The sequence below is a fragment of the Melanotaenia boesemani genome, chromosome 11, assembly GCF_017639745.1.
Source record: "Melanotaenia boesemani isolate fMelBoe1 chromosome 11, fMelBoe1.pri, whole genome shotgun sequence".
NCBI classification, from domain to species: domain Eukaryota; kingdom Metazoa; phylum Chordata; class Actinopteri; order Atheriniformes; family Melanotaeniidae; genus Melanotaenia; species Melanotaenia boesemani.
Genome location: NC_055692.1, coordinates 7911495 through 7925785, shown reverse-complemented (window position 1 = coordinate 7925785; position 14291 = coordinate 7911495). Strand labels below are relative to the sequence as shown.

General features: G+C 38.0%; 1 protein-coding gene across 4 annotated transcripts; it reads right to left on the bottom strand.

Annotated features, from left to right (window-relative positions):
- Positions 1-670: 670 nt before the first annotated feature.
- Positions 671-12383, bottom strand: plat (plasminogen activator, tissue). Of its 4 annotated transcripts, none has more exons than XM_042000502.1 (15): positions 12275-12383; positions 7353-7457; positions 6846-6969; positions 6507-6641; positions 5612-5722; positions 4743-4917; positions 3837-3928; positions 3572-3746; positions 3402-3487; positions 3217-3279; positions 2913-3117; positions 2684-2820; positions 2245-2385; positions 1934-2082; positions 671-1828 (listed from the first exon to the last, which is right to left on the bottom strand). In XM_042000502.1, the coding sequence occupies exons 2-15, from the start codon at positions 7413-7415 to the stop codon at positions 1658-1660; spliced, it is 1827 nt and encodes a 608-aa protein (XP_041856436.1). In that variant the 5' UTR covers positions 7416-7457; positions 12275-12383; the 3' UTR covers positions 671-1657. The 4 variants fall into 4 exon arrangements, with proteins under 4 accessions (XP_041856436.1, XP_041856438.1, XP_041856437.1 ...); XM_042000504.1 differs by having other exon boundaries at positions 6927-6969; positions 12275-12354; XM_042000503.1 differs by lacking the exon at positions 12275-12383 and adding an exon at positions 8921-9121.
- Positions 12384-14291: the final 1908 nt, after the last annotated feature.

Here is a 14291-nt window from a genome sequence, read left to right as displayed (position 1 = left end):
ATTAAACAATAAAATACAAACCACCAACATGTAAGCTGTACTTTATTATTATTATACATAAATGCAACTGATGTCAAGCCACCAAAGGTGCTCATGGAGTGCTCCACCCAAAGTCCAGCCCAATGAGGATGTGCAAATAGCTGAAAGACGGGGACCAAAGATTAGTGTATGTCTGGAACCCACCAAGATATAAAAAAGATGACCTGCATGTTTTAGAGGTTTCCATATTTTAACACACCTAACTCAAATGATTGGCTTATTAACAAGCTTCCAAAGACCTTGACGAGCAGTTCTGAATCAGGTGTGCTGTACTTGAAAAAAACTTGAAAAAATCTTCGGACTGCGTAAACATGGCTCTGCAACTGTACAAACTGTAGTAGCAGAATATACAATGCTGACTTGGACACTACATCAAGTCAAGTTGCTGCATTATAGAGCAGGAATCACAAAGACAGAGCGAAACATTGATGATCTACATACAGTTTGTTAAGAAGAGTGCTGATCTAATAACTGTCCACCCAGTTTTCTGGTAGTTTTCTGGAAATTCAAAAAAAAAAAAAAAAAAAAAAAAGACATCTCTTCAATCAAATTTTGAATGAAAAAGTAGAAGCAAGAAGAAAATTTTAACGAGAATGTACAAATACCAACAAGTTGTTTTTTTTTTTTTTAATAGTGTTTATTGATAAAGAAGAATATTATCAAAACTGGTTATATAATGATAATAAATTAATAAGCCACATCACACAGCTGTAAATAAACATTAGTATTTCTACAAAACAGTGTAAAATGTACATTAATATAATTTAGTACAAAACATCTGAATCTTAGGTTCCCTTTGGGAGCTGATCACAGAACAAAGCAAATTTAAAGAGTTCAGCTTTGCTGTCAGTTAGCATTTTATTATATAAACATTTCTATAAAAATATTAATAATGAGAAATATACAAGGAATATACATACTGGGATCAACCCAGGTGTCGGGTGCAGAAGTGATCTGATGCAAAGTTTGTTGAGAGTAGGAGAGACTTTACTCTTCCTCTGACTACAACATTAACAGGTTTGTTAGATGGAGTGAGGATCGTCCGTTTCCTGCATATTCATGTAGTTGCATCCACTAGGAGGCAGTTGGCTAAAGGATAAAAATCTGCAAAAACAAGATGAATCTGAACCAGCAGATAATTCATGTGGTTTGGATGCGATCTGGAAACCCCCAAAGGCAAATAGCATCTTGAATTCAATTCATTAAACTTAACAGTAAAAGTAAAAGTGCTTTTGATCTCAAGTCAACAACTGTTATGTGTGTAAAACACAAAGGTAGAGCAGAGAGATACATATACTGTTCATGTCTTATTGGTCTTATTAAATTGACTGGCAATGTCACCAGTATGATGAAGGCAAAACAAATTTAGTATTAACTAAAAAACCAAAATATGATCTGTTTCTGTCTTTATATACTTTTACATTCAACATAAGAAAACTAAAAAGTTTGGAACATGGAGCTGCAGCAGGACCTATGACTAGGTGTAGGATGATTCTTCTTATGTTTTCATTCCCACTGACTTAAAACCTCAGTTTGGGTTTAGATCCACATAAAAACCAGCTCCACTGTTGCCGTTTGCGTTATGTTTATGGATCATTCAACAACAGCATTTCTGACTTTAGACCGGGTTGGCTTTAATTTTGCCGTTGATCCAGTCAATGTAATGGCTCACACGTGTGTAGACTCCAGGCTTATCTTTCTGCCCGCAGCCATCACCCCAGCTGATCACACCCATCAGAGTCATTCTGCCAGAGTTGTTTCGACAGACGAGTGGGCCACCAGAGTCTCCCTGCAGGTGAAATCCAAGAAGCAAAATTAAAAATTTCCCAGGTAAGATATTATTTTACAAATAGGTTTAGATAAAAAAAAAAAAAAAAAAAAGATGCATTCTTACCTTGCAAGCATCGTCAAGGCCTCGGGTGTCCCCTGCACACAGCATGTTGGAGGTAACCGTGCGACCAGACAGCACATCTGGAACACAACGCTCTTTGGGCCACAGGCGGACATATCCTCTTTTAACACGCTCAGAGTACTCTGCAGAAACTGTGAAGAGTTTAAAAATTCAGTGTCTCAAATCTATCATAAGTTAGTCTGAAAGTTTGCCAACACTGCCCTCTGCTGTCGTCTCCAGTAAAGAGTCATCATTGTTTGTGAGCCACAAAAGTAGCCGTGCAAAACTCAAAATTAGGTGCAATGTTTGCTTACATTCTGTCTCTTTTCCATAGCCTGAGATTTCACACTCGGTCCAGTCGGGCAGCTCCAGCCCATGTTCAGGCAGACACGCTGGAAGAACTTCTGGAGAGTTTACAGCACACATGCCAATGTCCGTCTTCAGCTTCAAAATAGCTGCGTGTGGAAAGTGACCAGAGGAAAGTCAGTGTAATGCACCAGGGAGATGTGGGTTAAAGACTGGGGAATGTTTTGAAGATTTAAAAAGCCTTTGCTACCCACTAAACTACCCACTATAGGCTTTCTATTTCATCACTGCTTTGGTAAAAACATGGCAGCTGAAGTCTTTCATTCCGGTTTTTATTGTTAATTTTAAACTAGGAATAAACTCTGGATCACTAAATAGTTGAAATCTCACTAAATGTACATGAAATATACAAAAATAAGTTGTATGATCATTAAAATGTTTCCTTACCAATGTCATTGTCAAATGTTTCATTGTCAAACTTCTCATGGATCCAGAACTTCTCAACCTTTAAAATCTGCTCACTGCTGGAGTTCTGCTTTCTAAACGTTCTCCCCAAAATCACCTGTAATCTTTCTGATTTATCGCTGAAAATAAAAGGGAAATATTTTTATAAACTGCAAGACAAAGATGTGAAATTATACATTTTGTATGTGTTGAGTATGAAAGTAATTCATACTTGACTTCAAAGCAGTGAGCAGCAGACAGGATCCAGCAGGAGTCAATGAGGACTCCTCCACAGCGGTGAAAGTGTTTTTTGTAACGAGGCTGATAAGCGTTAATGGCAGCCTGCCATGGCTGATCAGCGATGTCAGTCTGTCTGCCTCCAAATATTCGGAACGATGGGCGATTGAGGGAGTTGTCTAAGCGCTGGCCACATGTTGCTACACAAAAGACAAATGATACCATGATGGTTAGAAAAAATACCACAGACCAAATGTTATAATGCAGTATAATAATGGTAATTTTCATAAATGTCCTGCCTCCGTTGTTGTTTGTAGTGGGAGCGCGTGGGCCAAGAGTGGTGATGACAGGTGGACGTCTTGCTAAAAAATGGAAAAGTATGCTTAGCATAACTGCACATTAGTGTATCGATAAATTCATCACAAAAACTGTATTATTCTCTTACTCTGGATCATCTAGCTTAATGTAGCTATGGGAAACTCACAGCATTTAGGTATGTCACATAACTCCCATGTCAGCACCATGTTTTTGTAGGTGTGACACCATGGACTTGATTCATCATCTGGATTCCTGTTAGATAAAGTAAAAACTAAGTTATGGTGATCCTTCTGTACATTAAGTTTTGGCATACACAGGTTGCGCTGACATCCTTACCTGCAGAAATTGTGATTGCTCAGACCCAGCTCTAATGCATCCGATCTCCAAGCATTGTTGAACTTGTGCTTTACAGTAGGAGAATCCCACGGGAGACAATGAGAGCCGCTCTTAGTGACAGATGTTGTGCCTCTGTATGACTTACCGGAGCCCAGGACACACTCTCTGTTCGTCTCTGTGGTAAAACGCACATAGAGTTAAAGGTATATTATTGTTTAAGATTTTCAGCTTTTGCTTATTAGTTTTTTTGGAGGAAAATCTTTACCTTCAGGACATTTGGGCAAAGTACAGAAGTCCCAGGTAATCTGTGTGCCTTTGTAGACGTAACACCAGGGAGAGCTATCCTTATCAGGGTTCCTTAAAGGCAAAATTTAAAGTAACAATGATAAATAAACACCTGCATGGCTTAAACAACTCCTCATCATACTAAAAAAAACAATATGCATGTTCTTTATGAGCTTTAACAGAATAACTTTATAGAACATTTGATTACTTTATTGGATAGCCTGTAAAGCTGTGGTTAAAGGTCTGTCAGCCCTTTAGAACAGGTCTATTCAATTCGGTCCTACGAGGGCCGCAGTCCAGTAGGTTTTCCATGTATCCTTGCTCCAACACACCTGAATGAAATAAATGGATCTAACTGCCTATCACAATGACTCATTAATTTGAGTCAGGTATGTTAGAGCAGGGATACAAAACCTGCTGGGTTGCTGCCCTCATAGGGTTGAATTAAATAACCCTGGTTTAGGATTTTCTATATCTGTAAAACATGGTGGTGGTAGTATCATGGTTTGGGTTGGTTTTGTTATGGCTGACTTTATTTGCTAGCACAATAAATTTTTAATTAAATCATCCAATTGAAAAGGCAAAAAATAGGACATCTGCCTGTGAATTGCTTCTCAAAGGAAATATTTAGCTAGAGTTATTTCAAAAAGGGGCTCAAACCAAACACCGACATCAAATTTTAATTTTCAGCTTGCAGAACCAGGATCACATTAGTTGATAGTTTATATTAAATCTTATTAAATGGGCCAAAGTGTATCATTCCTGTAGTAGTTGGTAAAACTAAACTTGCAGTGTTTTATTGAACTATCAGAGCCCAGTCTTCATTTAACTGCTGGAGTAACATTAAAATGACCATTTTCCTTTTCCTCACAACTAGTACACATACCTGCAGAAGTTATGATTGCCCAGTCCAAAACTGCTGGCGTCTACTTTTCTAGCTGTGAACTTTTTTCCTCTCAGAGATGTGGAGTTCCAGTTAATGCACTCTGCTCCTGACTGGCTGATACTCCACATGCCACGGTAGCCTGCACCCTGCCCCACAATACACTTCTCATTGGTGTCTGTTGGACAAAGAGACAGAAAACCTGGATCTAGTCATTGGGTTATATACAAGACTGATATCATCATAATGATACCGTTAAACGTGGTTATTAGATTTGGAAAAACTTTTTGGACAAATTATAAAAATGCTTATTTCTCATGTAAGATATACTGTAAACGAACACCCTCTGTCCCATATTGTAGTTTTACAATTAGTGGTTTCAAACAGTGACATAAACTATGGTCATATTAACTCACAGACCTTTGCTAAAAATTACTTGGCTGTGACGGCTGAGTTTTGGATAATTATCCCAGGGTGGGGTGTCCCTAAAACCACAGAAACAAAAACACTCATATCCCTCAATGTTTTTCCATCTTTTATGATTCTTTTCTTCTTCACTCCAAAACCACAGGCCCATGACACCAACTGTGGAGTCACACTGTCAGACTGTGACCTTATCAAGTGTCACTAACAAGTTTTAATCAGTCTTGTATCACAGGCCACAAGTTTATAGTCATGGCAGAATTTACAGCTGCTCTAGAGTAAGGGAAAATGCAGAAATGAGACAAAGTATAACTAAAAAGTTCCACCTGTTCCAGAATATAGAGAATAATTAAGATGAACTATTCCTAACAAATTAAGCCAATAATATATTGATAATTTGTTTTGTCTTTCCAGTTGAATATTATATGGTTTTGCTTTTGATTACTCACTGATCTCACACCGGGGCCCACTGAAGCCTTTGGGACACTGGCAAATGTAGTCTGACGTGTACACTGCTTCCCTACAGGTTCCTCCGTTGTAGCACTTAGACACGTAGCAGTCTGGAAAGGGCAGACCAAGCTGTTTAGTCAGTCACACATCATCCACTTCTTTGGACCATAAACAGTTTGAACAGAATATTTCAATATGACGTATTGGCCATGACAGGCTATGGTTAAAAATGTGGATTTGAGAAACCAAAAGTTTATGTGTGCACTGTTCATGATGTCAAACATCATCATAACAGTTAGGTGATGTTTGTCATCTTTTAAGATATTATGCTAAAGATTTCCTCCTGAAGCAGAACTGGGTTTTATGTATTCACCAGTCCAGATTTTTATTTATTATTGCAACATTTCCTAAAGTCTGGTGCTCAAAATACCAGCAACCCCCTCACTACAAGCTGTATGAGTTCACAGCAGCTTAGCAGACTGAAAATGTGGTTATAATTTGTCTGAGGGAGGAGCAATTATGCTTCAGAGGATTCATCAGATGAGGTGAAGTTGTGCACGCCGGATGGTTTGGCAGGAGTATTTCAAATAATCTCAGACAAAATTATAACCCTTCATAAAAACAGCAAAACCCAACAGCTCTTCGTTTGGATGCTGTGAAATAACGAGGATCTGACCACATGACAGAAGCAAGCCAACAAAAAATAATCATCTGAGGTTGTAACATGTAATTAGGGGTAAGGAGAGAGAGGTGAGAGAGGGCAGGCAGACAGGCTGACACACAGATTATCGGGAACACAATGAGGTTGTACTCATTGCAAAGAAAAGTTAGAGAAAGGGAAGTAGGTCAGATGATGTAGTTGTGTTGGTGTTTATGGATCAATGTCACACTCACTGACGACAGGCACAATATGACAAAGCTCTCGTCCTTTCAACGCACAACGGCAAAACTCCACACGCTGTCCTTTCCATCGCAGCCAAGTGTCCCCCATACTATGCACTGCTGACGTCTCACTATCAACACAAAATACTGAAACACACACACATATATAAACACAAACAGTAAGTAATCAGGCAAATCAAACAAGACGACACACAGAAAACAGAACAAGCAGATGCAAACAAAAACTAAGAAGAGCACAAACACATGACTGACAGCAGAGATATAGAAGGTGATTATGATGATGATGATGATGGGGTTAGGAAACATCAACAGAAGCGTGCAGAAGCTCACAGGAGGTGTCAAATGAAGGTGAAGACTTCTCGACATGAATAATCAAAAGCGTCCGTCTAGCTGGCTGCCTGTCAGGCTCACCTCTGTAAAAACGAGTCCCTCGCTTAGTGCGGAGCAGCTCCACCTGCAACACAAAGGACCGGGTAAGCTTAACAGTAGCAGCATATGGCCGCTGCTGGTGTAGCACAGGTAGCCATTTTCACATACAGCTCACTTTACTAATAATTTTAGAATGCTGCTTATGACATGAGTTTATGGGCAATATTGCAGCAACATGAACAATTAAACTAAAGAATCAAATAACAGATTTTTATTAAAGGTTTTTCTTTTAATTCATTTTTAGATGTGTGATTGGTCACAGTGCTGCAGAAACACCAATACAGATTAAATAAAAAAAGAGAAGAATAGTTAAGTTATTAACCACATGAAATAGATATAATTGAAGATGCATGATTTATAGAAGAATGAAGCCTCAGACATATTTTAGTACTATCCTGTAATACTTACATTGTCCGCTAGAGAGCAGCAGAGAGCAGAAAGGAGAAGTAAAAGTTCTAGAGGACTTCTCATGGCTCTTCCAGTTGGTGTTCAAGTCAAATGACGGTCAGTTTGCTGGAGGCAGGATAGAAACACACGTTAGAAGTAGCTGTAAGAAGATTTTACAAGCAAATTCAGGAAATTTTGTTTCTGTTTTCTGAGCACTGACACCCTAAGAAGCTTTTCTAAGATTAAATAACCTTTAATGAAATATAACAGTGATATAGTAATATAACAATTTGCAACATATGCAACTCTAAAAAAATGTGTTCTTTAAATGTAATGCAGCATATATGCTGACAGAATATGCACAGCCAGAATGAAAGCATTGCAGCCCTGCAAAAACCTGTATTCACAGCGTGTTTACATAAAATTTAGTCATTATGCAGTGGGTGACTCACCCAAGCAGGGAGTAGGCTATGTATGTTTTCAAATCTTTAGTCATACTGTAGATATGTCATCAATACTGAACAATTGAAGGAAAACATTCAACATCTGTCACCTTTCCCAGGTGAGCTGCACTGTGTGTGTTCAACTTCCTTCCTTCATCCCTACAGTATAACTGCTACAAAGGGACAGCATTATAGAGGAAAGGCTGGAAACAGTGGGCTACTTGTAGGAACCTGGAGGCCAATACTATTTTTCTGAAGCTGAGATTACCTTTTGCCTCCAATAGGATGTTTTCATAGTCTGTGGAGGATGATTTAGGCAATGTTTTTTGCCCACCTTGAATTATTTTCCCTCATTTGTTTACTTTCCTGCAGTGAGCTCCTTCTTCCAATTTATTTACATTCAGATCTCAGTCCATCCATGTCTTTTTCACAGAAAATAAACAGGAAATAGATCATTTTATCTAAGTTTCACTAAATGGGCAGCAATCACCACATCAGACAAGACAATCAGGATGACTCTGGGACCATGAAAGGGTGGGACGTATAGAAGAAAATGTCTGTCATGGCAACATTCCTGCTCTGAGCAGAGCTGTAAGCATGTAATAAAGTAGGTAATGATTTGAAAGGAAAGTAGACGGAAGCAAAAGACAACTTCTTTGTTGTTGTGAATTCTTTGAAAAAGAATTTTACGTTTAGGTCTGTTAAAAAAATTTATGCACAAAAGAGATCTGTGTGTTCCTCCTCTATCAAGAGTGAGTAAACATGAGTGATTAGAGAAGGAGAGTACAAGCAGAGGGAGAAGAAAGGGGAAAAAAGTGACATAATTTGAGTTGAGAAGAAAAAACCATTGTTAAATAAAGAACTGAGTTATTACAGTAATAACAAAGGGGAACTTCTGCATAACTGAACCACATGGGAATAACCGTCTGCAATACATGCCAGCTTTGTACTCTCTTCTGTATTGCTGAGTCACCTTCTGTGGTTGACTGAGCTAATAATACCTAGCACTGTGTCTTCATATATCAGTGAGGTAAAAGAAAAAAAAGCTTTGCTAGCAGCTACACATGCACATACAAAGTGCTCAGGAACGTGGAGCTAATCAACACTCACAAAGATTTACTCCTAATTCTGCCCATTTTAACTCACCATTACAAGGAGACATCCCTTCGCAATTGTCCTTGCACCAGACAAATAAAAAACTCAACATTATCCAGCGTTTTTTACCCCCCAATGGAGCCTCACTGGCAGGGTGACAACACACCAGTTTCCTTTTTGTTTCCTTTGTGCAGTTCAGCTCTGTTCAGCCACCCCTCTTAACAACACTGTCAGCTAAAAACATGTGTTTCCTGCTAAATACTGCCAGTGCAGGCCCCATGCATTTCGGAAATGTGTATGCATATCAATACATGCACGCACAAAGGCACATGCCAGCAAGTGTACATCAGATGTAAACACATGTGTGCAGGGGCCCAGTTTGGGTGTCATCATTACAGTCCACTGGAACTTGCCTGAGTTTCAACTATTTTTGGAGTTCATAGTACTGTTTTTATGAACTGAAAATCTTGAGATGTAAGTTGTTTTTTTGTTTGTTTGTTGTTTTGGGGGGGTTTTTTTTTTTTTTGTTTTTGCTTTTTTAAATTAAACCGGCAGTATTGTGCAGAAATGGGTTTACCCCAAAAATACATAAATTTTATGACTGCACACAGTCTGCACACTTCAAATAAGGGACACAACCAAACATCAGTGATGAACTTTCCATTGCTCATGAAGATGAGGCTGATAACCAAACAAACAAACAAAAAAATCAGTTCACAAACAAGTCCCTCTCAGAAAGTGAGCAGCATTGACAGGGTTAAGGCATTTATCTGTTACACCCAGTCTGTTAACAGCTGAAACATGTTCAACCAAGTCTGTTGCCTGAGGAGAGTGTGATTCCCTTTGTTGAAAGTCAAATGTGAATAAAAAAATCTATGAAGAAGTAAAAACCCAACAGTGAGTCATAATAGTGTATTAGAGATGCAAGAGATTGTAAGACAGATGCACACAAACATGTGCAAACACAAGGAGATAAGTCCAAAAACTTGTGTGACATTTCTGCATATTTTAAGGAACTGATTTTCAGCAGTGCCCACGATCCTTAACATCTTAGCAGAGAGTTTACCAGACCAGTAGGATGTGTAATGATGGTGGTGTGCTGAGCTTCTAAAGAGTGGATGTGAGACATTCTTGTCGTCCTGTGACAAGACCAAAATGCCAAAGTGCTATTACCCTGGTGGTGCAGGAGTAGAGCTGCACCTGGCTGCAAAGTTACAATTATAGTTGGCAGTAAACTTTAAAGCACATTTGAGGCTTGTCTTTTTACAAAGTCAGAACTGACTATTAAGGAGATTGAATTTTGCTCATTACTTTTTATGTTGGGTTACTAGATTAATTGATTCATATGTTTCAATAATCACAAATAAACATTTTTCTGATATAGATAATGCCAAGAATGCTTTTCAAATGGTTCAAACCTCGGCATAGTCTTAGAGTTTTGTAACTTTGTAGACCTTTTGTCCAAAAAAAAGAGCCTTCTAGCACAAATTACGGGAGGAGGGAAACATATATGCCTATAAAATGGCATCTGTTATAAGTGCTTTGAGTGGGAGGACTAAATGCTCCAGGCACCCAGGGGAGGAACTGGCAAAGGAAACATCTATTAAAGTTCAAAAATCTCTCCAGCTGAAATCCGTTTCCTACTACTATTCATTACATAGTTTACCTCTTGTGAGACTGTTAGCACTATTGAAATTTCATTGGTTGGATTTCAATTGAAAATCTGACGTTCCTAGAAAAAATGTCTGAATTAATTTGACTTTCTAGTATTCTTCAAGCTTTACAATATCTGAAAATGTCCTTAGATTCAAACTTTTGCATGAATGTTGCCTGATATTGTACTATGATACATGATGTCATGTTGGTAAGGAAAGCTACTTAGAAGGCATTATACATTCTTTCCTTTCAAAAACCAGCTGTCATCTGGGTTCTGTAAAGCCGTAAGAACAAAGAGCTTCTCTGTTACCTTCCAGCCTCTCTCTGTGTGCAATGTGATACTGTGAACACCTTGTCAGAACGAAACATAAACTCACAAAACCAAGACAGGCACCTGAAAAGAGCAGGTATAAAGGAACATGAGGCAATTTTGAGGAAGGAGAATAAAGGATGGAGAGGTCAGACAGTGGAGAGAACAAGGCATGAAAAAGTAGAGGAAGGAGAAGAAATCAACTACCAGAGGTCAGCAGAATGAGAATGAGTAATCCTGAGTCATCTCGGCTCTTAGGACTGTAGAGACAGATGCAGGGAATGAAGAGATTTATAGACAGCATCAAACCCATTAATAAAGATGAAATTAAAATGTGAAGTCAGGCAAGAATAATGAAAGATGTGAAAGAGGGTTTTTGTCCAGCAATAGTGGGGCAGTATGGCAAGAAGATGACAAGGGATTCAATACTGTCTCCTTGTTCCCACAGTCTGATTCAGCTCTATTGTCCTTTAACTTAAAGCTTTCATACCCACTGATCCTGTGAGTCAGAAACATCCAAACCCAGCTGACCAAAAGCCCAGGAATGCAGATAAGGGATACAAGCTCTGCTTTCTTGCAACATGCAACAGTATTACTATTAGTGAGGAGGATTCTCAGTGCTTGACTGATGCAAATGAGGAGAAAGATCCCAAAGCATCAGCTCACATGTAATTCCATCTCATTAGCCTGACACGAGCCTGCATGGCAGGGATTCTGTTTGCAGCTTGGGTTAAAGTGAAAAACTAATATACTTAATGGTACACCACTAATGTTTAATTAGGTTAAATGATTTCATATTTATTTACACAAAATAATTAACTTTCCAAGTCATGCACAGGAATAGAAAAAATTTTATGTGCATGAATTTTACTCCAAGCAGATTTAGAAGGTGGGGATCCAAAAGAAACTGCTCTAGTCAAGGTGAGAAGGTGAGATGCCAAATGAATGAGCAAGAGCAACGTAATTCGCTATTTCAGCTGTTTCTCCACCTCACAAAACTTATGTGAATCCAGCACGGCTGGACGATGAAGGTAAAATTGTTTTAACAATCCAAAAAAAGAATGCAAAGCAGACTTTAAGAGACACTGAATTAACTGTTGTACTGACCTATTAGTTAATAATTTACACATTAGATATACACATTAAATTAAAATTTTTAAACTATTTTTCTATGTAGCATCATATACACAGATACAGAGCTATTACCTAGATATTTCTTCCCTAAAACATTTTTTTCAACATTTTCATGAAAACTAAACATGACCAACAAAACTATCAGATTACACCAAATCCATCCTTAGACATCATGCATGCAGAATGTAAAAAAAAAAAGAGGTTGACTTAAAAATGTCCAAGGCTAATGCAATAATCATGTTAAAATAGGGCGAATTAACAACAGTCTTGGGGCAGGAAAAAAAATAAGAAGCAGACGTTCTTACCTAAAATGAAGTTTTCTTAAAACAGTCTCTTAACTGTATCTTTGCAGAAGCAGTGATGCGCTCAGCGTCCTTGAGTGTTGCTGCTTGGTCTGAGTTCTCCCTGTTTTTATCACAGTCCTCCAGCCACCGGAGAGTGCTGGGGGAGGTGCTCGTGCTGTGACATCAGCGCTTGGGAGCGTGGCTTACCGGGCCCGGATGATGCTGTAGCACTGTGGGGCGGAACTTTCTCAAACTGGGGTAAACAGGGTAAGATAACCACTTCTTTTGAAACGATTGAATTCGTCTGAGTTTTATTAATGAGCCGCCGTTTTTCCCTCAGCGTCATTCTCTTAACGCACGACGAATCTGGTTTTAAAATATGTACCTGCTGATGATGGGATAAAAAAAAATCAGGGGCTTCAAATTTTGATTAATATCATTAAAAATTAGAAAATTTTGTGTCTAAGTGAAAACAGAAGTTTTTTTTTGTACTAAATTGAAACCTAACTTTTATTTCAGTGCTACAAGCTGTTTATCTATTTTTCCACATTTTGTGCATATTCAGCACAAATGTCAACCTCATCCTAAGTGAAATAAGAAATTATGCTTGTAAATTTACGAACATGAAAATAATTCCCAAATATCTTTGATGATAATTCACCACTGTGGAGAATATTCACGGTGTAAATAATGTGAACACTAGTGTTTTCAGTGTATTCATCATGTAAATTGAAGTTTAAGTGAGATGACATGAAGAATATTATTATGAGAAAGGAAGCAAATCATTGTTTTTATTTTGTGTGTCACTTAGTGTCAAAATTTTGGACTTCATTCAGTTGGTACTTTAGGTTAAAAGACTTGAGTTTGGTCTAATATGTAGAAACTCTGACAGTCTGTGCCGAGCTGTGGTTACAGTTTCCGTACAGTTATCCAGCTGATGGCTCCAAGACTTATTTGTCATAACCACCACCCCTTCCTATTAAACCTATCCCTTTCTCAGGAAATATTTTCCCCAAGAATAGCTCCATCTTTAGTAGTAGTGGATTTGGAGTAGTTGATGTTTACTGGATATGTGGGCTCTTAAATCCAAGTTTGTGTTACTTTAGATGTACAGTAATGTCAGTGAGACGTCAGTCCAATTTGCCCCTGCTTTATTACTTTTCATTCTTGTTTAAGGTTATTAATGCTTTTCATTAGGTTGATTTATGTATTTTGACTGCCCATTACACACAGTAAGTCGCCAAGGCATTTCTCAGCTCTGTGATGAATATAGAAACTAGAAAGTTTGAAACATCTTGATTACTGTGTGGGTGAATGTGTTAAAACTTTGTTTTTTTTAACTCAGAACCTCCAAATCCACAATTATATAACTTTGTTACACAAATATACCATGTTTAAAATGAATTAAATTGTATGAAATGAAAAGTACTTTTTAATCTTAACTGTAATGTTTTAGTATTTTTTCCAACAAAAACAATAATGATTAATCTGAAGATAATGCTTTGCTTCAGAAGGTGGTGGCTGCTGGTAAAATAAGTTAAAAAAGAAAACGTGTACTCGCACTGAACACTCCATGCATTCAAGAGCTAGATGTTTAAGAATGTCAGTGGGTTTTTCAAGCAGTGAAACATCTGTACAAAAATCTGTGTTGTGTTCATTTAGCAGAGACCATGGATTATGTGTTCGAAGTCTTTGGTGCCAGCCTGACATCAACAGTTATATGTTTTTAATTTTACACATCATAGTCCTTTTAGATATTTATTGTTGTTTGTGTGTTTGTGACTGGTTTTTACTGCTGGCTGTACAACAAATTACCCTCAGAGGATAATAAAGATTCCTTGAACCTTCCTTGAACCTTGACCTCCAGAACACCGATCAGAAGGCGTGGATAATAAAGACATAGTTTCTTCCGGAATCAAAGTGACCATACAGCAATATTAAAGCTGTCACTGAGAAGCTTTTTACCAACTCAGAAACATTAACAGAATTAAAAGTTTAGTCTCCCAGAAGAAGGAGAAACTCATCCATGCATTCATGG

Bases quoted from the DNA above. Each gene is read 5' to 3' on its own strand.
- plat (XM_042000502.1), bottom strand. From the start codon at position 7,415: ATGAGAAGTCCTCTAGAACTTTTACTTCTCCTTTCTGCTCTCTGCTGC. The intron at 3,488-3,571 runs GTAAGGATGTCA...TTTATCTAACAG, and splicing joins AGCAATCACAATTTCTGCAG to GAATCCAGATGATGAATCAA. The intron at 1,829-1,933 runs GTAAGAATGCAT...TTTCACCTGCAG, and splicing joins GCCTTGACGATGCTTGCAAG to GGAGACTCTGGTGGCCCACT.